Below are 25,114 nucleotides of genomic sequence, written 5' to 3' on the forward strand. Positions count from 1 at the left end.
AAATGTATGATGTTGAAGCATCTGTGTCTGTGAATTGGTATCATTATCTACAGGGGGTCAGGTTTGTGTTGTCCTGCTCTCGATGGCTTCGCCAAGCAACAAACATATATGAGAATGAGAGCCAAGGGATGACCTAACTTCTCAAAGGCTCCTGCCAACTTATGAGCATGTCTTTGTTAAAGCTCACAAAGAGCAACCTTCAGAAAGAGCAACCTTCATATGCCTTTTGAAACCAAAGCAGAGCCGTGTTGGACCCATATAAAACATGGTAAATAACTTCAGCCTTTTGTCTGATTCACCCAAACAACGCAGGTTTTTCCCTGTTTCTTTATGTGAAAGACATGTCAGTGTGCACAAGATGGTGTTTTTTTTCTACTGCACAAATTCAGTTCTGTGCCTTAATAGCCACTTGCGTGGTGGCCAATGGTGGTGTCAGAGTGATGGGGCAGGTAGACATGCCCATACAGATGGCTTGAAACACACCTTCACACACACACATATGGAAACCTTTAGCTGCAAACACCTGGCACTTCCAATGTGAGGTGTGAGGTTGAGGCAGAAGGCTGTAAATCACTAGGCTCTGGGGCCTGAGGGCAACTAAGGGCTGCTTGCTCCTTGAATTTACACACCTCTCCTAGCGAGGGCAGAAAGGGAGGAATGACATGAGCTGCTGCAGGTCTAGAATAACAAAACTCAAAGGCACATTTCTTATATGTCTTCGCCTTGAGAGATTTCTGAGGGACAGTTCCGCAGTGTTTCACAAAAAGGCCGATCAAAATAGTCTATCTGCTTTTGTTGCTCAAAAGAATAGCAACTTTTTCAAGAAGACACAATTGTTTAAATTCTAAAATGCAGTATTATGCAGCTGGTTACATTTTTAGATGGAGATTAGTAGTTATGTCAAGATTTAAACTAACCCAAATAAATATAATCAATATAATTTCTTGTTTATAAACATGGCTGTTCCCTTTATGATGGCCACTGATAACATTTTAACAAGTGTCCAGTGACTTGTGAGCTGAGAATGGTTTGAAACTGGAGGACTGGCTGTAGAGTAAACAATCTCACATACTACCTGACCTGCATGCCGTGTCTATATTATGTGTAACAGTTTTATGAGGATATCACAGGTCATCAGATCTGGTTTAAAAGGGTCATATACAGGATCAGCTCTGTGTTGGGAGTCGTGGGTTAAACTTGGTGTTGAAAAGAAAACTCAGAATGTAACCACCTCTACATCCACCACTTTACTAATTCCCTCAAAGCAGTTTTTACATCATGTTAACTTGTCGAAGTGTCTATGTGTATGTACTATCAAATACAATTGACAAGAGTTTCCGAAACAATAGTTTTAGTAGTGAGGTTTTGGTGGAGTAAAGTGGAATCATGTTTCTGTTTGTGTGTGTTATACTGATATACTGTATGTACGTATATAGGTGATAAGAGCACGCACAGGAGGCCCATCAGCTCCGGGTAATCCAGGCAACCCCGACCTGCCATGAGGTCCCTGTATGGAGAAAAAAAAAGATCAGAGGTTACAAACAAGAATTCTCTATTACCGAGACGTCAGAGTATCTGCAGATTCCAATATCATTTTTTTTATGACCTTTCATTTGTTACCTGAAGTTGGTATAAGAGAGCAGACTGATTTAACATGGCTAGTCAAATTATTTCACTACATGTGTTCAGTTTAGGTTAAAAAGCAGAAGAAAGACACAATGACCAGCTCTATTCGGTAGATACAAATGAGTGATTAGTGATTTATCATTATCCTTATTGTTAGTGTTATTTACATTATAAATAACATTGACTTGACTTAACTAAAACATCTACATTTTGTCTTGATACTTAATGAGAAAAGCCAAAAGTTAGCACAATCTAAAAACTACAGAAATCAAGAAACTAAACAGTTTTGAAATGTAGATTATGAATTAACTTTGGCTAATTGATACTTTCTTGTGATTGACTGATTTTTTAAAATTTGATGTCATTCTTATTGTGCTTAAATTTTGTATGTACGTTTTCCACAAAACAATTACAAAAAAAGGTTACATACTTTTTCACCAGGTGGTCCGATGGGGCCTTGAGGACCAGGAAGACCCTATGAGACAGAGCCACATAGAAATGAGAGTATGTTGCTATGGCAACAACAAGCATGCTTAAACACACACACATACATAGACACACACTAGAAACTGAAGAGTTTGTTGGAGTTGTAAATAGTTGAGCAAGTGAGGGATTGTTCAACTGGTACCTTTGTGTGTGCGTGTGTGTGTGTGTGTGTGTGTCTTTGTGAGAACCATTTTGAGCTTTAAACCGTGAGAGTGAGGACATTTTTCAAAGTCAAGACATTTTGGCCAGTCCTCTCCTTCAGACAGTCCCTCAAAGGCCTGTTGGAGGGTTCAGACTTGGTTCTAAGGTTTAGGATAACATTTGGTGTGGGTGTGGGTGAGAGTTAGGGTACAGGTTAGGTTTTGGTATTAACTTGTGAGGTTAGGGTAAGGGTCTATAGAATTGTAATGCATTATCTCAATGAGTGTCCTCACAAGTATAGAAGTAGAGGGTTGTGTGTGTGTGTGTAACGAGAGGGGTCTGTAGGCATATTAGCATCTAGCATGCGTGTGGTACTGCATGCACTTAAATATTTGTGTTTCTATATATGCCTTTTTATGTGTGTGTGTGCGTGTGTGTGTGTTGCAGGGGTAATTTGAGGCACTGAAGCTTGCTCCAACAGGTGTGGCAGCTTTGCAGGAATTCCACCAACATGAATAAGATGCTTTCAACTGCACCAACCCCGAAACATTCCCCTTTCCGAGGTGCTTTTGGAGAGCTGCTTTCCTCTGTGTGTGGAGTTTGTGGTGGGTGATACAGGCAGCAATAAGGCCTAAAACAAGTGTGCCTGTGGCCACTGCACTGTATTAACACATCATGGTGCATGCATCAACACTGCACTCTGTCTTTGCCGCTGTCATCAGGTGTCATGGGTGCATGATGGATTCGTTTACCTGTGTTCCGGGGATTCCCTGCTGCCCGGGTGGGCCTGGTTCTCCTTGTGGTCCCTGAAAAAAGGTGGAGTCTGTCAAAACTAAACACTAGTCCCTGAGTAATCCTCTGTCCCAAATACTGCCACTTGAATTACACAAATTATTGTCATTGTCAACAATCAGGTGGGTTCCATCCAACCTTCTGCCTATAAACAGCATAAACTATGACGGCGTGTAAACATGCTTCATTTTAACAGAATAAGTGCTTCTTCCTAACCGAGACAGTGCACAGTTATAGAAACAGTAGTTTACAGCTCAGACAACCTCCTAAAACTCCGCAGCCTTCGGAGCTGAGCAACATATAAGTCAGTTTAGTAGGAGAAAGTTTTGCTCATACCATGTTTCCTTTGGAACCAGGAGGCCCGTCAACCCCAGCAACACCCTGCGAAGGACAAGTCAGAAAAGACCCATGTTACCTTGTATACATTTTTTTCACACACAAACTAATATCAGAGAAAAGGGTAATAAAGGTAATGGTACGTACAGGAGATCCAGGGGGTCCAGGAGAACCACGAGGTCCCAGCAAACCTCTAGGACCCTGTGAAGAATGAGAAGCAATGATTTATATTCTATGCTGAGAACAATGATGAATCACTTTCAGCAGGGCAATCGTGTCCTCTGGTGGATACTTTTGTCAAAGAGAGATCAGACATCAGAGATCACTTGCAAAGCAAGAATTAGGAGAATATTGTTGCAACATGTTGGAATCCCATATGTTTGGGATATCTTGATGAAACAAAACCAACAGCAGCCTTACACTCTCGCCAGCTAATCCTCTGGGCCCGATCTCTCCATCCTCGCCCTACGGTAAGAAAAAGGCATAAATCAGACTCTTCATTGGAGGCGTTCTGTAATTCACGCTCTGTAATTTCAACAAATACAATCTGAGGTAAATACTGGCATCTTTTACTCAAACATGAACTATCTATCACCACCTATAATCGTAAGCTCTCAAAAGCCTGTATTAGCGAGGGCTTAATCTCAACCTAACCGAACATTGTTGAATGTAGTAACCGCCTGAGGGTGGAGGTGGAAGGTAAGAGTGGGGTAGTTAGTTTCATGGGGAGTAAAGGTTAAGCACAAACGCTCCTCCTTCCCAGTTGATAAGTTTATGCCCAGCTGATGCTGCCTGAGGGTTGAGTTGACGGACCACCTCTGATGTAACTGAACAATAGTGGTTCACCTCAGTTGAGTGTAATTTTATTCAAATTCATTCAGGGTTTCAGTTGAAAGAGGAAGTACTTACTCTCTGTCCATCCTCTCCAGAGGCACCGGTGGGTCCCATTGGCCCGAGCTCCCCCTGAGATAGAAGAGGAAAGAAAGAGATACAGATTTGGGTCATTCATTCATTTATTAACTGTCCTTCATGTTTCACTCTTGATTCCAAAAAACTTGAACCAATCAGCCATAGGCTTGTGACATGTGTGATTCATACTGGACATATTCTGCATCATTCTGACTGGTATGCTGCTTTTATTTTGATAACTCTTATTATGCTGTATTTCATGTTTAATTTATACATTTCATTGAAATTGAGTATGATTGAAATGATTTGCAGTTTATAATAAAATGAAACATTTTAATTTCCATTTCCTTATCCTCCACAATGAAGTGATCTCTGCTTCCAATTCCACTTTTATAAACTGCGGCTCATTCTACAAAGTTGAAATGCATCAAATATGAATACCTTGCTTCACTACAACGCTGACACTACATGTTTCCATGTCAGTCAATGCAGATACATTAGTGGAATGAAACAAATTACAACTTCTTGTTCCCTCGTGACATTGTAGTTATTCACTCATCACACTGAAATGTATGCAAGTCACTCAACGTGATCTCTGACCGCTGACCGCAGCCAAATGTATTTCATCCAAAGCATTTGCCATCTAAAAGATACGCAACCCTTCAGTAAATAGTAATCTGAGAAGACAAATCCCCAATAACTAGATTTTGTTTTAATGGCAGTTCTGTGACAGTATTTTTCTCATAAGCTTAAAAACATGTAGAGGAGTTGTTTCTCAGGCAAAACACTACCCTGCTTTTCATGAGGATTCCTTCAAAATCTGGTTCATTGTGTCTCTCAGTGGACAAATCTCTAAGGTATTCCACTTCAGTGGCATTTGCAACAGAAAAGCAGATTTTAAGAACGTCGAAACTTTAATACTTTGACACATGATTTTGACAAATTGAACTGCTGACAACTACCATACTGTACTCACCCTGTTTCCCTTTTCACCAGGCAGTCCGGGCAGACCATCGAAGCCTCTGTCGCCCTGTATAATAAACACAGCAGAGCATGTCACCAGACCACACAACATCACCATAGATCAATGTTAAACATGGGCTGCAGTACGCTCGTAGCAAAGCTTGATGAAAATAATACTCAATTTCTCATTTGTACTTTGTCACATAAACATGAAAAGTTGTGTGATGGCATGTGGTACCTTGGAGCCTGGCTCTCCGGGCATTCCACGGGAACCGTCAGCTCCGGCACGGCCCTTAGAAACAAAGCAGAAAAATTAAGCACATACATAAATGCTTATGTATTGTAGTAGACTGTTAGTAAGGTGAGTTTAAGACAAAACACCTTTGAAATTCTATAAAATCCTTAAAATAATGAGAAGTCGCTCTTTGTGTTATCATTGTTGTCTTGTCTGGGTGGTTTGTTGGATGGTGCAAAATCTTGCCAGTAAAATGAAAGAAATATAGATATCTGGAAAAAAATACTTTTAATATTTCTTGAAAAAGTAAACAACCGAGTAGACTGTGTTGGCCCCAGAAAAGCCAGCAGAGCAAAAATAATGCTGACTAAACAAAAACACTGGTTGACAAAATATTAAGCAGCAATATACAAACAAAATCAATTAAGAAATCAAGAGGTGGAACTAATGAATACTGGGAATCATCTATAAAGCCTGATGCCAGTATACTGGAAATATTCTGAGATAACTACTGAAAAGAATATTATATATAACATGCAAACAATTATAAATCTGAAATATATTTCTTATGATCATACTACTCAGATTTTCTGTTGCAGTGATATATTGCATTGAACTATTGTCTCATCCCCGCGGTTGCTTTATTAGCTGTTGTTTTTTTTTGTATTGACAGAAACAGGGATGTGAGAAAGAATTGTCCACTACAGCGGTAGATGGGTAGATTACATATTTACACTAGGTGATTCTTTTATCACACTTTGTGACATTACAATCAGCTAATGGCTCACAATTGACCTATGAATCAAGCTTAATACTAATTTGCTTATGACTGGTTTATGTTTATTAGTAATCAATTAGGTCAACATGTTTGGCCCTGCAGAGTGACTGCACCCTGACACCAATTGTGTCCCACATCCATAGCCTGTTTTAACATTTTGGCATTTTCAGACAGATTTAATGCCTGGCCATTGATCCGAGGATTGGAGGCAGCAAAGGCCTTTAAGCACATATCAAGCAATTGTTTGTTGGTCTGGAAATAAGCCTCTCAGCATTTGAGCAGTGACCCCAAGTACAAACATTCACACAACAACAAACACAGACATGTGAGCACACACACACACAGTGAGAGCGGACCAGGTCATTGAGTTCACTCACCCTCTTGCCAGCCTTGCCAATTTGTCCTGGAGACCCTTGGATGCCACGGGGACCCTGTACAGACCAACGAGGACCACTTAGTGACAAAGAACTAATAACCTGGGAGCCGGTCTTCAGTAACTGGTGAAGGATATTTTATCCGCATTATTATCATTATCACTTCATACTGACCTGAGGACCATGGTCTCCACCGTCACCTTTCAGTCCAAGAGTACCAGGTAGACCCTGAGGAGAGCACACAGACATTAATACTTTGTATGCATGTATTTTTGACGCATGCAGCTTGCTATCTGAGAGAGGAGTAAAAAAATAGTGAAAAGTAAACAGCAGATGGCGATGTTGAGCTCAAGATGTACATTCTATTTGTGTGTTTGTCTTAAGAAAAATGAATCCACACATTCTTGTTACAACAAATGCACACTTCCCAGGTAGCTCATACCTGGAAAGTGAGGACAGTCAAAGACAATAAGATCCTTTAAATTCTTATGAATTCGAGCATGACTCTATGACAATTCATAGGTAATAATGGACTATGTGCAGCTGGCACAAACTGCTGTTCATTTGGATGGTTAAGGCTTGTTTTTAGCATATGAATTAATAGAATCTGCTTTAAAAATGATGTAAAAAGATCCTGATAGCGTTAATGTTAAAAGGCATGCAAGCACATTATCACAACTGGGTGTTTTTTGCATGGACTGTGCTTAATTCTAAAAATGCACTGCTAAATTGTTGGTCGAGGCAGAGAGATTTGGGGCATATACTGTAATCTGTCTGCAGGTAAAGCTGGTGATTTGGTGATTGCAGAAAGACATTTTAGAATCCTGAAATAGCTTGAATGTCTGAAAAGCTGGGTTTTAATCAATCAAGAGGGGAAACCTTTTAGAGAGGTACAGATACAGATAAAAGCCACACATTCCTTATATCATCCACTACTCTTTTTATCTGCTTATTGCAATATCATTTCGGATCATTATACTTGGCCTTTGGCCTGAGAAGAGCAGATTAAACAGAGGGTGATTATTTGTGTTGTTCGTAGGGCCTTCTCCTGCAGATAAATAGTGGATCGTACATCAACAAGCCCAAGAGAAAGGAGGAGGGGGAGGACCAACAACAGAAGGAAATATGCTTGGCAACTGGTAGCACAGAACAGTCAAGCAGTGTGGCCACTGAGCCACCAACCGCTGATGCAACACAACATTTTTTAAACAAGCAACCAGCTTTCTGGTCTCTTCCAATTCATTTGACCTGAAAACACTAAGATGTTTTTTGTCACACAATGCAGAGCTGTCAAGAGCATTGATTTCCAAGGCTATTCTTGAAATATTGGTGAAATACCTTTACCATCAAGCTTTGAGTAATTGTAACTTTTGGTGTCATAGTATTGATCCGAAAGGATGTCATGTGTGCATATGACAACTTTATACGTATAAAATGCTGGAAATTACAAAAAGTAAATTGCCAAATTCTTACAAACAACCACAGAAAACAACCAAAAGAAGGAGACTCACCACTGGCCCTGATCTTCCTGTCAACCCCATTGGCCCTGAGGGTCCCCTCATAGCCAGCTGCAGGGCAGAAACACAGGCAAGAACAAGGTTAAATTCCACTTAATGAAATCCATTCAAATGATGTTCAATACAGCGATTGAAATAAAATATACACCTTGTTTCTCTTACATGCTATATATTTTCCATTTTGTTGCATGTTTCTTCTTGCATGTCCATGTTCCATGCTGAATGGAGTCCGTGTTTTATTCAATTTTACTTAATCAACTTTTTTTCTCACACATTGTATTGTACACACCACAGCACAAAGGTGAAATCGAGCCTCTGCATTTAACCCGTCCACCTAGGATGCAGTTTGGGGGTCCGGAGGCCCAGGAGGCAAACTGACACCTGTCAGCTACCGGTCCACACTCCATACTTGTATGGGGACTTGAACGGACAACCATCTGGATCCCAAGCCCACCCCCCCCCCCCCCCCGACTGAGCTACTTTCCCCAGGTAAGTGTTAGACAAGTGTTATTGTTTTGTGTATGTTGTTTTATGACAAAATACAATCAAATCAATAAAATGTAAGACTATTATAAAATGGCCCTTTAATTTGGTGGTGTCCACCAACAATACCTTTTACAATTTCTTTAGTACTTTATACATTTTATTTTCCACAGTATAGCTTTATACTGAAAACAAATCACCCATTGCATATCTGTAATCACAATATCTAGTTTGCCTTCTTAATTTTACATTTCTATGCATTTCTTGCTCAATCTGCTGCTCACATGCTGTATAAGAAATCTGTCGTAGCAAAACACGCAAGACAATAATTTCACCACATTTCACTATAATGTATGTGATGCCTTTGGGTCCATTTCCATTTTGTACATTCTCTAACTGCTTTCTTATTCTGTTGTCTCATGGTACAGCAAACTCAAAGATTTACTTCCACACTTAATCTCTTTGTTCACTGTGGTCTCTGACTGTGTAATTAATGTGGGATATTGTGCAGAACTTCAAAATACCAAGTGCAGATTTCCCTCTATCCACCCAAATCCTCTCCAACATATACACAAGAAAGATATTTTCTACACCTGTTGGTTCAGCCCACCCGCAGGACGAGAGCCCCTAAAGTATTTTTAACAGTCTCTTCTGTCTGTCCATCTGTTTAAAGTGGCCTTTTTATGTTGTTGCTCTTCAGCCTGCTTGGCATGTCTCCTTTTAGCCTTGCAAGGCCAACAAAATGCAGCCCCCCACCCCATCCCTCCCCTCCTTTCCCCCTACAGCTGTGTGTAGGGAGCAGGGTGGGGGTTTGTCCACAGCTTTTTGGTTTCCTGGTGGATTTTTTTAAATGACCTTTTCTACTTACTCTGGCCTGTGAAAGGATTGCCTGAGCTTGGGCTTCTTGGGCAGAAACCACTGGACCCTTCTCACCATCCCCACCAAAACGGAACTGTTGAACAAACACACACACGGACGTTAAAAACGTTCTTTATTCTGTTTGTTTGCACTATTCAATACCCTGGAAATTAGTAACACTATGGAATTATATGCTAAAAGGTGGCTGGTATGTACTTCTGTTGCGTTATTCTGAGCACTTACTGGCAGCATCAGCATGGTACCAGGGGGTCCTGCCAAACCATCAGCACCAGGCAGACCAGAACGACCAGGAGGACCCTGTAATACAGAAGAGAAGCCACCAGATTCATAAAATGATCAACTTTGTAAGATTAACTGTAACATGTGGAGGAAAGAAAGAAAAATGTAAAAGGATAACGTGATGATGGAGATTTGGATTTTCTATTCCTTCGTTGAATCCTCAGTGATCATTAAAAGAATACAAATCATATAGCTATTTTCTATGTATGTAATGTATATATTATCATATCTAAATATCTAAATTAATAACTAACATGGTTTAAAGTGATTTTCAGGTAATAACATGTACATCTTGGTGGACTTTTTAAGAATTTATGATGGTGTAAATCACTGAAAATCGCTACAAAAAAGTGTAAAAAAAATGTACAAACATATGCATACATATGCCATGATATTGCTAATTGCCTGATCCTGAATCCTTTTGGTTGAGACACCTAAATTGTGCCACTACATACGCTGTTATGGCAGTGATATGGATGGAAAGACAAACACAGCCACACACTTACACAAGCACACACACACACACACACACCACACATGAGGAGACGCACAGATGGAGCAGTACATGCTGGCGGTGTGCTGTTTGTTGGTTTGATCAACATGTGCTCCTCCTCTTCCAGCACACATAGACGAGGCCTGTCCATCTGTAAATCACGCTACTGTCTACAGTCCAAAACCAACATCCGTTTCCATTAATTCTGGTGAGCATGTTTGTGTGTGAGAGTTCGTGTTACAAGTATGTGGAACAGGGATTCCAAACAGCAAATCGTTAAATCATTAAATATGCATACCTTTTACCAAGGAAAACAGGACAAATGTCATTCCACATCTTCAAGAGGGCAAAATAATTTACGTATGATGGGTTAAATCTCACTTGTTTTTCGCATCTATAAGGTCTCACTGTGTTTAGGAAGTATGCCATAATGCATAAGCAGTAAAAGTGTGAAAATAAGATGGAGCTCAAGCAAGCCAAATTCCCTCCACTGACTCCATTCTGTTCTACACTGAGGCACTTTGGAGTACATTACTGTGCTTAAGGGAGCTTCTCACAGCATGGCTGTGTTCAAATTGACGTCTACTATTTAAGGCAAAGTCAGTTCATAAATATTGTTGCTAATGCTACTGCAGTGTTTCCACACTGATTTTCAATGATGGTTGAACTGTTTAACAATATTTGAAGAGTCACAATATACAATCTTATTGGTCACCTGCCAATCAGAAGCATATCTTCTGTGGCCATGGTATAACAAGGCTTTCTATGATGGTTCTATGCAGCAGCAAAATGTAATATAATATGGTATAGTGGCATAAGAGTCTCTTACAGGTTACCTTGCCAATGATGTGATCAATACTTATACACTCAACCCTTTTTTGTTGCCTATTAGATTATTGCACTGCGTAGCTGAGTCAATTATCTCTCAGTTTTACTTTGGTTTGATTTTTTGGTCTCTACATCGAACAACTGAACAGGTAAGCTGATAATTTCGTATGACAAAACTCACATTATATTTACAGTATACACACATTTTAAAATGTTGCTTGTTTGGGGGCATAAATGACAACTCACCCTGTCACCAGAATCTCCAGAGGGGCCTGGTGGTCCTTGTAGCCCTGAGGGACCTGGAAGACCCTAAGAAGAGAAAGCTCAGTCAGCACACCACAAGCAGACAAGCTCATTAAATTAGTTATTCTCAGGTGCACAATGCAGACTTATATCTTTTTAACAATATACTCACAGCTGGGCCAGAAGATCCTGGTGGTCCTTCAATCAGCATGCCCTTTAAAAAACAAACACATTGTTTCACACCACAACCACTGTCCTGTGCTACAGCAGGTTCAGGATAGGTCAACAAATTTGGGGAGAAATTCTGCTGCAAGTTTTGGGGGTTTGACCAGTGCTTTATAAAGGGTCTTAAAAGCAGTAAAAATGTAGTCCAGGAGTTGACTTCATGTCACCTGGTTTTAGATCATTTGCAGTGAGAGAAAAATGAGACAGCTCACTAAGTGAATGTAATAATTTGAGCAAAAATGACATGATTATATCACTCACAGGCTCAATGACAGCCGGCTCGCCCTTTTCTCCCTTCTGGCCAAAGGCTCCTCCAGCACCAGCAACCTGTAGTGACAGAGCAGGAACAGAGGTGTCATGCTTCACACAGCAGCTATAGTCCACAGGTGAATAGCAATGCTGAGCAAGGAGGAGGCCGTTCAGCCAGTGAAAAGAATGTGTGTTAGTGCTTGAACAATCCCATATTCAGTTGCATCTACTGTAGCTATAGAGGCAGTGAATCAAGAATAACAGAAAGTGAAATAACATGATGAAACCAAACCAGCAAAATGTTAGTTGTACACAGACCTCGATGTGCTTGAAATGGAGCAATGCTGTCATTGCATTGCCACTGTGCTGTCATGCAGACCTCACAAAATAACATAAATCGATAGATATATAGAGAAAGAGGCATGAAGAGATATCGCCCTACAATGTACAGTTTCACCTTTTAATCTGTGTGCAACATTGCAAAGGATTATATCTATAATCTATAATATAATATATTGCTGAACACAAATGTATTTCATTAGTGGCAGTGAATTAGTTCAGCTGCATTCTGTATTTCTTTGTGTTTTGAGGGTAACGGTGGAGAAGTTGGGGTGAGGATTAGGAGTGGAGGGCGGGCAGTGTGTGCCTAGAGGGGTACTATTATATAAGTGTAGAAGAACATTGTCCTCACATGGTAAAAATACCCACAGGTACACAGACACAACATCATGTCTGATGATGTCCTGACAGTGCGTATATTTAAACCGAACTGGGACTAAAATGGCTAAACATAAAGACAAAGTGAAGAGAAGGATGTTAAATATTTAGCTGTGACTGTTGTTTGGTTGGAGAGGGCAGAGTTCAAAAGTTTGGGAGGGAAGTGAAAAGAAGCAATGATACCTTGATTATTGTGTGTGAGTGTGTGTGCACTGTGCAGACAGCTGCCGATGAGTTATGGGCTAATTGCTGAGCATACAGGGAGGGATATGTCACAGACAGGCTGCTTGTTATAGTGGCAGAGGAAGAGAGGAAGGGGTTTGATCCGACTGCTGGAATGAGTGGGTGGGGACGGGGCGGTATGTATGGGTGGTGTGCAGGCTGGGCCGACACTGACTGAATGCTGTGTGCAGAGAAAGATGAAGTTTGAAGAAAGAAGACAAAAATATGCGAGTGTGAATAATGTCAGAATGAGATCTACCAAATGAAAAGGTAATCAGCAACACCCTCTCTAAGAAAACACAGTTGCATGCATTGTCCCTATCATGGATGTCAATCATTAAATCACCAATAGAACACCAGTGAGACAGCAGCAAGACTCCACACTCAACATGTCAATGACACATTGCCAAGCAACCAACTAGGAAGGCGTGCACTGGAAGGCAGAGTGAGTCCATAACACAAACAGAGATGTTTAATGCGTGCCGTTCATGCTCACACCCGTCAGTCACCAGGCCAGGGTGTGGTACTTACGGTGCTCTCAGAAACGTCAGTTTCAGCAGCAACCCCAGGCCCCACCTCATCATCTTCAGTTGCCGTGGGTTCGGGCTGGGCCCTGCCATACTCATCATATGTCCCGTAATCATACAACCTGTTGTCAACCCCGTCCATATCATCATACTCCTTTAGGTCATATTCCTTAATGCCATATTCCGCACCAGTGTCCAAGTTGTCCACCGTTTCCGGGACAATGGGCTGCGGAGCAATGGGAGTGGCCTCGGTGACATACGCACCAAAAACATCCTCCTCCACAGCCTTCCAGGTGTTACCCAGGCGACGAAGAGGGGAGGTAATGGTGAGCAACCAAGGAAATAAGGATGTTAGTAAAGCAAGTGAGGCAAATAGTCTACTTTTAGATGTTATTAAAGCAAATTGAAAATATATTCAGCATGATATGCGGAAAACACTATTCTAAATAACAACGGTAACACCTTATTTACTCAAACAACAATTACAATCTTGAGCTATCTTGGAGGAATGAAGAAAATATCTGACACATACTGGGCTGGCAGCATTATGTTATAGTAATTTGAATATACCCAAAATCAAAGGGCTAAACGATATACTGTTATGTACTGAATCATGTTACTAATTATGTACTGGATTAAGTATGTGCATTGACAATCTCAGAAAACTGGTATTAAATGTTTCCAAGATGGATATGTTACAAATACTGTATGCTCTGTTAGATCAGAGATTCGTGAAATAAAGTAGTGCAGTAATCCCTACAACACACATCACGTTAGAATACAAAGGAATAAAGTGTTACCGTAATGCCTGAATAAAATCAAAAGTGTGTTTATGTCAAGACAGACTTGATCTCAGCCTTCTTTTCTTTCTCATCATACTACTGATACAGAGAGTACAGAAAGGCTGAAATAGATGTCTGAAATGACACAAGCAGCGATTTTTCATGGACATATCATGAATCATCAGATTGCAGCAGCTGTGCAGATATACAGAGTGCATCAAGAGACATACAACTAAAATTGACATCTGTTGGTCAACAAATCCGTTTGGATAGAAAATGTTTTGAGCCGCCTGTGAGTTTACCCTGGTACACTCTGTATTTGGCACAAGTACTGCAAACACAATCACCATTCATTCCAAATTGATCATTGTTTAGCTTTGGAAAGCAACAAAACAGATGCAATTACAAAGTAATTATTGACAGTACCCCATCTTGCCAATTTATATATTCAAAATTACTTGTAGAATCACATCCACTTTGTCAAACACTGCGGTAGACAATGCACATTCATTCTGGCTGTGAGGAGATTTTAGACTTGGTGATCATAGTTCTTTTAGAAGTAATTAGCAGAACTAGTGATCAAAATCAAGCTCAAGATGTGATGGACAGGGCATATATCATTTAAAAAATAATCTCCACTATCATTTTTCTGTAAGTGGCATTGGCTGAGCCAGGCTCTGCCATCATTAAATTCTTTTAATCCTGGATAAGGCTGCAAATCTTGTCATCGCTCCACTCTTAGTGTGGGTAATAAAAGCAGACAAGTCAGAGTGACTGAGGCAACAGTTCTGAGCAAACAGCACTATCTCTAAATATCAGAGGACGTATTATTGGCTCTTGGTAATGATGCACATGTTTCTTCACTGAAAGTCTGAGTGGTTTCTATTAGAAGGGTTGCATGTTCCCCGAGCAAATTTCCTTTTCTAGTCATAATATTAACATACATTACAGCGAGCTTGGCATTTGCTGGTTTTTCATTGATACTATCCAGACAACCTCAAACTTTAAACCCACAATTACTTCTAGATGCCACACATTTTTAAACAACTAAGTTAACTTGCAGTGTCTGAATGGGTCTAATGAGGAGAACTAACAACATGTGCAGCCTTAGCCAAAAATGTATGACGTGACATAAAGCTACAAATAACCTCCTCAGTGTCCACCGCATTATTTCTAAGCATGCGATGCATCACTAGGATCCACATGGTGAATTTAGTGGAACAAGTGGGTTGTAGCTTTTAAGTAAGAAAAAAAAATTCTTTCCCTGTCCATCAATTCTGCAACACTCAACACTCAGCAACATTTTTAGAAAGTCAAAAGACATCAATTCCTGAGAGTGGTTGTGTCTTTGTCATTTTATACCAGATACTTCCTTGGGCAAAATCATCCTGGCTCCCATTTCCCAAAACACCCAACACTGGTTTTTAGAAGTAGATGAGAATGAAGATGAAAATTACCTCATTGGGTCCGCTCGTGGCAAAGGGGGACTGAGTTTGAGTACCATCTACAGTTCCGTAGTCAAAGTCTGTATTGTAATCTCCTACATTGTTTGGCTGAGTCATGTTGAAAAAAGGAAAAGACATATAAAGCGAAGGTTAACATAAAGGCTGCGAAGGTTAACATAAAGGCTCAACCCAGGGGTTATTTGCTAGGGGCTCCTTTCAAGCTGGCTACTTCTACACAAAAGAGGTTAGGGAGCTCTAAGTCTGTCATCACAGATTTTCCCTTCAAGGCAGGAAGATCTTGATGGGATTTGGTCTCATCTTTACATGGACGTTTACCCTAAAACTGCCTCTGGGTCGTGCTGGCGCTGTGGCCTGGTAGCCAGGCATCTGTCGCTTCTTCTTAGCAGCAAACTTTTTAGCTGGTGATTTTTTGGCAGCAAAGAAGTTTAAGGGCTTGGCCTTAGTTTTACTGAGGGACTTTCTGGTCCTCTTCTTTTTCATGGAGACACTACGTTTCTTTCTCTGGAAGAGGTGGCGGGGACAAAGAACACCAAGACAAACATGGAACATTGAAAAGTAGAAATTATTTAAAAACACAATCCATAACTGTTGAACGGAGTCTTTCCCAACCCAACTGTCCATGTGCTCAACTTTGCAGTATCAGCCCATGTACAGTAGTTGGTCTGCATGGTGTGAATTAAAATGTTGACCACGAACATCAACTACGAGGGCTGCAATCGCTGACAATGTTGGCGATAACTTTAGATTATGTAACAGTTGGGTAGAAAGAATGCTGCACAACAATTGAGGACTGGGCCTTTCATGGAACACAGGAGAGTTTTCAGGCACATATACGTAGGTATCTATCTGGGACAGATACAAAACACACAGGATTTGCTTTTCAGCAACTCTTTACAGCTATTGCAGTAATAAAATAGTCAAAGTGCTTCTGCTGCAGTTTCCAAACTAAAAAAAGTAAAATGTTGCCGATATCCATATTAATATATATATAATGCGTACAATAGTTTTAAAGACATGCTGGAATGCAAAAAAATAACGACAATCAAAGCAGATGGTATTTTCCAAATAAAAGAAGGCAGCAGCCTCATAAAACAGATAGAAGGAGAACTGACGCACTGAGAATGTTTACATGCACACACTCAGGTCATTATCAGAGTAGACATAACCAGGTCAGGACACCTAGATTACTTTTCAATGTAGTGAGGTAAATCAATATTTTGGGCTGAAATACTCAAAAATATTGTCATTAAGCTGATTAATCAAAGTTTTTAGATTATTGTGTGCACATAAACATAACATTGAGACAGACAACACAAGACGAACTGAGGGATGGAATGCATGACAGACAGAAAGAGACATTACAGGAAACACATTTTTTTTTCCGTTTCTTTGCCTTTTTTCCATTTACCTGTGGTTCAGAATACTCATCAGTTGGAATGGTGTCTGTGGCTCCCTCTGAGTAATCATAGAACTGAGAGTAATCTAAATCGTCAGTAGTGTACTAGATAGGTTGGGAGAGAGAGAGGAGAGAGACAGGAACGAAGAGAGGTCTTAGCGTTAGCATTAGTGCCCTTCCAGCAGGAAGATGATACATATGGTACATATCATCATGGCCATGCTACATGTTTAAAAGTTAAAACCTATAATGCTATAAGGTATTATAGTGTATCATTTATAACATATTAACATATTATGAGTTATCAAAACCTTTAGATAATCAAAGCTAAGTGTTACTGTATTAGATAATGGTTCTAATATGGTGAACAAAGGAGTAAAATAAATGCTGAAACTAGCCATGTGCTCCTTCAAACATGTAAACAGATGGGATGTTTAAAAGCTTGTAAAACACAGGAAAACAACAGTGAAAACCTCAAAGACAAAAATACCAGCTGCATTTAAGGGATATCGTAATGGAACTTTCTCACTGCAAGCGTGTAAATTGTACACTTCCTGACTTGACGTGAAGTTCAGCAAGATTAAAGGGTTTGATTGATGTAGTCCTGTTGCAGTTTCTCAACAAGGACAGAGAAATAAAACTATACAATATAATAATACTTAAGTGTAGGGGGAAACCCAACTTCCAGTCATAAAGGTTTATCACTTCATGCTGCAACATGGAAGTGGCGTTTGAACATGATTCCATGCTTAACTGATATAAAATGATAGGTCCTGGTATTTGGCAGTATATGTATTTCCAATTATTAACTAAACATAGATGGATCTCTGTGGTTAAGCTTTCATTAACGTATCATCTTATAGCTGGGAAGTGTCCATGATTGTTTCACCCTGCCCCTTGTAATCATCTTTATGATTAATGGGCAAATATAAAAGAAGGGTTAACTAGTTACACATATTCCACTGTGTCCTTGGATGCTGCTTGTTCTTGTTTCCAACTCTTACTCACCGGAGTAAGAATTATAAGTAAACAATTGTGGTTAATAGGCGTTTATGAATTGCAGAAAAAGATCAGAGAAACAGAATAGATATCCCTATCAGCTGCTTTCATTATTTTCAAAGATCTAATAAATAACTTCCCAAAATACTACAGAAATATATGTTTTAACATTAACCAGTTATATTATCAATTAACTAAGAACTAAACCCCTTTTTAAATAAATAATTAGATCACTAAGGCTGCAAAATGTCTACCTCCAAATTGAGACTAAACTTCATATGCAAATAAGAGCTGACAGCTTTGGTTTCTTTGCATGTCAAGGCCATGAATACGAACAAGAAGCAATACACAGGTGGAATTGAAGCTCTTCAATATCTCCTGTTAAAAATCAGGGCCCTCCATTGATCGAATCTCCCCCACCCTCCCTGGTTGGCTGACCTCTTCCTCTGGCTCCTGGGCCTGCAGAGATTCACTGTAGGGAGTGTCACAGTCTGGGCTGTAATGTTCACAGTAGTCATATGCTGCTTTGGGATCAGCCACAATCAGGAGTTGCTGGATGTCGCCCTGCAGAAAACAGAAAAATAAACTTGTGTTACTTCACCTTAATTCATACAGGAACATATTTCACCCACATGAAATCGTCCATGACATTTAAAAAAAGATATAGTTAACATTAGAAATCACAATTTTGAATTAGATCTATTTACAAAGTCTGAAACCAGATCCCTTCAAACAGACAAGACAAGGCTGCCCACATACATACGCACACACACGCACACAAGGGTCATGTCTCATCTTGCTCACACACTCACACATACTGGGTGCAGCGGCATAAATGTAAATCTCAAATTGCAGATGTGATCTCTTTGGTCCCATACACTTACAGAGTCTAGCAGAGTAAACCCCCCCACTGGTATGATTAAACAGCTGGACACACACCCCACAGAGTCCACACTCACATGGTGCAGGGAGGAAACTAAGTTCAGACACTAGGAAGATTATTATTATTAAGCAACACCTGGCACGGCCACGTGCTAAAGTGAAATACCTATTCAGCAAGGTTTACTCTTCAGCATTTACCATACATTTAGTGTTGCAGTACTTTTTTGTTTAAGTTTTAGTTCAACGGTGAAATATTCTGCCACAGTAAATAAATGTTTCCTAACCCTTTAACAAACACATTTTTTTAATCATTGCCTAAAATGTTATGTAATAATATAAATGTCCTTTGTGTCTTTCACTCTCAAATAACACAATCGTTACTGGCCACCAAATCCGACAAGCTCCAAATCAAACCTAACCTGTTCAGCTTTTAATTCGAAGCCTTAGCCCGCAAGACATCTCTAAAATGTCACCTGAAAAAAATATATATATTTATTGAGCAAAAGCCCAAAATTCACAACGACATTTTATGAAAACCATTGAAATAGCACACAGGAAAGAGTAAAACCTCAGCCATTGTTTGGGAAAGTTGCTCAAACCACAATGTTCTCTATGGTTGGGACGGGACACCCCACAATGCTTGACACTGCTCCAGCAATGTCTCGCCATGTTATCAGTCCGACAGCCAAAGCACACAGCTCACTGCAAGACAACAAACATATTGGCGAAAGCATCTGGATTTTTCTTTGGAGTCTGTAATAGCTTGAACCGAGTTCCTGGAGGTTTTTGAGCCTTTATACACATTGCGAAGACAGCTGAGGGGGGTTCTTAGGAGGTGGAAAAAGGGGCATGTCTTTGGTTAGGATGTTTGGCAGACAAGCACACAGAGCCCAGAGGTAAAATCCTGATGCACTTATGTGAGCAGGGACAATATACGTTGAAGAGCAGAATAGACGATTGGCAGAAATGAAGCAGGCTGCAACTTGTCAAGAGAATGTGCGTGAGTGTGTATCCTGTGTTAAAACTAGATCTATGGATCCCGAACATGTGCCTTAGTATAAACATCCATGTGCTAAGGCTTGTCCCATCGAAAAACAAGCAGTGCTTCTCCTTGAAACTTTCTCTGCGTAACCATCCATCAACATCTGGCTGCAAAGCTTCAGTTTGACAGTGCAGAGAATTCTGTGACTCTGGGTGGGTGGAATGCTACTTTAACTTGATTTCTCTCATCAGTGCATCTCTAGTCATCTCTTGTCAGTCAATTACAGGTATGACACAGTGCATCTACACACCAAACTTGAAACTAGAACAAGCAACCCATTCTGCCTCGCTTAGTCTGCCACTACATTGAAGGGTTTTTGGCCCATTCCTGAGATTGGCAAATACCTGATCCTATCTTAATGATATCCCTCATTCCAGCTTTCTGATTTAATGGGCAAATCACAGTACTTCTGCTCATACAAGTTATTACACTCCAGGTATTATATTTGTAATGGCTACAATTATTGATCCTGCAGTGTAACCAGAGCATCAGCTCACTTCAACAGTCTGAAACTGAGATACATTTCCTGTTGAAATGCACAATGCAACGTGGTGTCTGAGTTGTACTAAGAATTGTGCACCATTCCTGAAAGATATGATATCATTTAACATCTGTGTCAGCCATTAAAAACTAACATTTACTATAATGACCAAGAAAAGACACAATTGACCTGCCAAGTGGCCATGGGACAGCAGTAAACCTAGGTGGCAAGTCTGGAAAGGCCTCAGCTGAGTGTGTGTCAGTGTGTATGTGTGTGTTTGGGAAGGCTCAACAGAGAAAGAGAGATCAAGCCTTGCTCTGAGTCAAGTTGACATGTATTACCTCATGTGTCACCCTAAGACCAACAGTAAATGCTTGAACCCTGCCTAGAGTCAGCTCTAATTAGTCCATGTCTGAGAGCCACCCGTCTGCACACAAATAGGCTGTGGAGACGTGGTGTTCAAATCAGTGTACAACTTCTGACTGAACAATACATGTACATGGGAACAAGAAAAGACTAAGTGAGCCTGTACCTGCAGGTTATACCATAAAAAACTTTTGAAAAGTACTAAAGTTGACAACTTAAATTAATCAGATAATCATCTTAATATTTGCCAAGGTTACTACAGTAATAGTCATTTTCTTGTAGAAATTGCACTCATATGGGCAAGTTTCTTCCTTGAACGGTGCATTAACTTTGCAGTTCAAAATAACAAACAGGCGTCAATCCACAAAGCCAAAACAAGGCAAGTGAGAAACTGATGTCAACTCAGGAAAGAGAACACCAATAGGGATCCAGAGACTGACAGGCAGGGATTTAGAGAGAGCAGCTGAAATGGTAAAAGATGTTTTGTGCTTGGAAGCACCTGGGGAGAGTTATGCTGAGGCTCTAGACCTGTCTTCCATTGTGGACTGCTGAGATAAAAGCCCCTGGCAACTTGGAGTAAAGCCAGAGCTCCAAAAATATGCCCCTCCTGGCTACAGCACAGCATAGTAAAGAACAGAAACAGGCCCACTAGGCTGTGTGTTAATGACTACGGTGTCAGAGGTCAAGGAGAATAGAGAGAGGCTGAAAGAGAGAAGCGGGGTCAAGATCAACAGGTGAAGCTTGTGAATCCTTGTGGAAATTACTAATCCATACCTGTTATATCCTCTTTTTGTCATGCATTTTTAGCATTAGCATTTAAGTGCATGATAATTCTTGCTATCAAAGGATGATAGAGTATATAATGGTAATATATTAAACTGTGATTTTTGTTGAGATTTTGTTGAAAATCACATATTTTTCTAAAAGCATTATCCACCTTGACCTGGCCATAAGGCACAATGGGATTTAAATACACATGGAGAAGTCAAAGGTTACAGGAGTGCATCGTAACAGTCTGTGCGTACCCATATTACCATACTATGTAGTATGCCAGCAGTGGATTTAGTATGTCAAATGCAGTACGCCAGAAATACCAGGATGTCCGACTGCATCTGGTCGCATTCAGCACTGAGCAAGCCAGCATGCTTTTCTGGCCATTCTGACCCACAATCCTCTGCGCAGCGGATATATGAACACAAGGGTCAAGGTTTAAAGTGCAATGTTATGACTATGTAGTAGATCCCAATTGAATGCATACTGCATGCAACAGTACATACTTTGTGAAGGCAGCTACAGCAAACTAAAACTAAAAAGTAAAAGAATGCGATTTGAACTGCAGCTAGTGTTCCCTCAGGGGTGCTGCATGAGGACAACCTCCATGTTGTGAACGGTCAGTACACAGCACTGTTAAGATTTGCTGTGATAGATATCCATCATGTCCTTTCTCTACTAAACTGTAACCACATGTTGTAATTACAGGGCATCACTGGCCAAATCAAAAGTAGTCGTCACCATTGGTCCTTTGACATACCTTTGCCCAGGGCAACATACCTTTAGTCCAGCCATAGCTAACTGTAATTAGACAACAATTAGTCACTTCTCAAAAGCCTATACCGTACAGTTTCTCTAGGAAGGTAGGAGAACTAAGAGATCAAGAAAGGCAAAAGGAGTTTCCACATCAGACAGTGGGAGGATCAGTTTAGAAGGCTATTGCAAAGCTTCTGTATGTTATTTGCATGTTATTATAATACATTGGAAGTTATAAAATCAACTTTGGTGTGCAAAGCAAAGTTAGAATGCTGTCCTGAATAAGGCTTATTTTACTATTGGCTATCCAGGCTAGCAGACCTGCTCTGAAAATATCCAACACAAACCAATGTTATCTTTAGACAAGTGCATCTTCTGTCAATACTGGTGGTGTGGCATGGAAACATAGAGCACCACAGCTCCACCAGGGAATAGGCAGATATGTATATGAGTGTGCTCAATTCAGACAGGTAGTGTCAGCGAGGCATGAATAGACGGTCTCATGGCTTTGGCAAGGTAGGGAGGCCTCAAGGTGGGGAGGGTGGGGAGGGAGGACGAGGTGGTGAGCAGAGGAGTATATGTGGCTGAGGGGGGGAGGAAATGAGGAAGGCCTGACGGGGGAATGAAAGACTCCCATTCATCTAAACCAGATCCCTTCACGACGGTGGTCGCCTCAAACCTGGGGCAGGTATGGCATGAATAGACGTTTATCAAAAATGTGGGTCCGATTCTGAAAATGAATGTCAGAGTTTGAATAATGGAGCAAATGTTTTATTATTACTGAATTTATTATCAAATGTACCCCTGAAAATCAATAACTACCACTGTGTTATAAAGGGGAGTAATAACTTAACTTTGGAAGAATCTGTATAGTCGCTGCTATTAGCTAGTCCATGTATTTTTCTTAGATTCCTCCAAATTTCTAGATAGGTTACACTGTAATCAAATCAAATATGATCACTAACAAAAATAATAAAAAGAGGTAAGACAGAGAATCTGCTGCGGTTCAACATTTCCGCAAAACTGATTTTACCATTTAATTTATTGTCTAATTATAACCACTGGCTTGAATGCAGAAGGCCAAGGTATTTCCTTCTTTCGTATATCCCAGCATGCATCTGTGGATCTCTGAGGAGAGCAGGGACAGAGAACAGACAGGAGACCTGTTCCAAAAACTACACAGAGAAGACCCTGTTAACTGACTTATGGCTCCTATTTTCAGCCCTTCCACTGGCCGACCTCTGACTGGACACACTGTTTCGTACAAATGCTGGTTTCAGTGCCCTCTCATTAATCTAATCAAAAGTGACAGGAGATATGAAAGCAGATCTGCTTATAAAACTTTGCACCTCTAGCTTTGTTGAGTCATATGACACAGTAATCTTATTCAGTCTGCAATTAGATAGCAGCAACATCATACTGCTAACTGATTTAATATTTTTCCTAAGAAAGGTCAATTCAAAATTAACACTGTTGTCAGTCTACTACTGACAGAGGCTAATAAGAGACTTTTTAACTGCTCATTTTTTTAGAACAGCTGCATTTTTTTACAACATTGATTAGGCTATGTAATATTTATTATACACTATATAATATATATATATATATATACACACACACTATATTCTAACATCATTCTGTGTACTATCAAACTGAAGTAAGTTATATGTACAGTATTTTATATTTTCAAAAGAATACAAAATTAATGCTTTTCTATTAAAAGCAATTCATATTTCTTTCATTTGGGCATCCAAAATGATTACAATAGCCACATTTTAATTTAACTCTTCATCGGGGAAATGACCTCAGTGTAGCACTAGGTCAGACAGCAAATACTGCCAAATACCAAAGTACAACATTAAGAGCAACACAAGAGTTTCAATAAAATATGCAGGGCCCTCTCTCATCGACAAGATGTGCAAAAAATATAGCTTTAAATCATGAGCAGCAGCATCAATCATTCAAACTTGGCATCAGAATAATGACTAGGCATTCCTGCTTCCCATAAACAATCAGCACTCACAATCACAAGCAAACACAGCCCCTATACAGCCTCTTCAGTGATGCTTACTTCCCACGAGAGAAGACCATGTGCCATGACAATTCAGTCATTGTCATTATTTACAGCCGCCTGACCCCCTGCCAGCATCCACCTCTAGATGAACTGTGCCTTAAAGCATCAAATCAAGCATCAAATCACAGACTATGCCCCAGAATGTTGCCCATATACATATCATTTGTATACATTTTTATTATTTTTTATCATTTATTTTATTTTATATTATTATATAATTATTTGTATTTGTTTAATCTCAATGATTTGCTATTGAGAAATAGTGTAGGCAAAATTGTGGCTTATATTGCAAAGAATGTGTCCAATATTGTGCCTACATTTTGCTTGGCTTTTATGTAGATGAAGTTGTGTTTCTGTAGGTGGCTCTTTACGTCTGTTCAGTGATTATTGGTGCTCAGGTTAACAATCTAGTTCTATTTATGCTACAGCAATCTTGTGTCAAAATGGATCTCTCTCTGGACATCAGAATGTTTTTAGACATGGGGTATGTAGGACAGCAGTTGTACAAGCCTTCACGAACTTAATGTTTGAAACCTATACTGTGTTCACGTATTTCTTGACAGATAGCACAGTGAGAAAACTAAATTCAAACATTTTGGTCAACAGAAGTTGGACTTTTCCAGTAGCACATGAACTATGAATAACAGTAATGGATAAAAGTCAATAATGTTATTCGAATAATATCGTGAATCATGACGCAATTGCAATACCAGTCAAAATAATGACAATTAGTTGTTTTTTCAAAATGCTTCAGTTCGAGTTTTATTCTCATCAAACAAGGTATCTTCTAGTATACA

At 40.0% G+C, this 25,114-nt stretch overlaps 1 protein-coding gene across 4 annotated transcripts in view; it reads right to left on the reverse strand.

Moving 5' to 3' along the window:
- The window catches only part of col11a1a (collagen, type XI, alpha 1a), a 79,278-nt gene that overhangs the window by 44,416 nt on the left and 9,748 nt on the right, over positions 1–25,114 (reverse strand). For 2 of the 4 annotated variants that reach the window (XM_031876706.1, XM_031876705.1), the window contains exons 5-25: positions 18,384–18,509; positions 16,959–17,051; positions 15,542–15,637; positions 13,307–13,588; positions 11,849–11,914; positions 11,535–11,576; positions 11,366–11,428; positions 9,742–9,816; positions 9,509–9,592; positions 8,152–8,208; positions 6,815–6,868; positions 6,644–6,697; positions 5,492–5,545; positions 5,267–5,320; positions 4,291–4,344; positions 3,802–3,846; positions 3,529–3,582; positions 3,382–3,426; positions 3,006–3,059; positions 2,057–2,101; positions 1,454–1,507 (exon numbers count right to left, since the gene is read on the reverse strand). In XM_031876706.1, the coding sequence (XP_031732566.1) occupies positions 1,454–1,507; positions 2,057–2,101; positions 3,006–3,059; positions 3,382–3,426; positions 3,529–3,582; positions 3,802–3,846; positions 4,291–4,344; positions 5,267–5,320; positions 5,492–5,545; positions 6,644–6,697; positions 6,815–6,868; positions 8,152–8,208; positions 9,509–9,592; positions 9,742–9,816; positions 11,366–11,428; positions 11,535–11,576; positions 11,849–11,914; positions 13,307–13,588; positions 15,542–15,637; positions 16,959–17,051; positions 18,384–18,509 (1,551 nt within the window). Of the gene's footprint in view, positions 1–1,453; positions 1,508–2,056; positions 2,102–3,005; positions 3,060–3,381; positions 3,427–3,528; positions 3,583–3,801; positions 3,847–4,290; positions 4,345–5,266; positions 5,321–5,491; positions 5,546–6,643; positions 6,698–6,814; positions 6,869–8,151; positions 8,209–9,508; positions 9,593–9,741; positions 9,817–11,365; positions 11,429–11,534; positions 11,577–11,848; positions 11,915–13,306; positions 13,589–15,541; positions 15,638–15,865; positions 16,052–16,958; positions 17,052–18,383; positions 18,510–25,114 lie in introns of all 4 variants that reach the window. The other 2 variants (XM_031876708.1, XM_031876707.1) reach the window with 2 other exon arrangements.

This window comes from Anarrhichthys ocellatus, unplaced genomic scaffold, assembly GCF_004355925.1.
Source record: "Anarrhichthys ocellatus isolate YVR2014 unplaced genomic scaffold, GSC_Weel_1.0 scaffold113, whole genome shotgun sequence".
Classification (NCBI taxonomy): Eukaryota; Metazoa; Chordata; class Actinopteri; order Perciformes; family Anarhichadidae; genus Anarrhichthys; species Anarrhichthys ocellatus.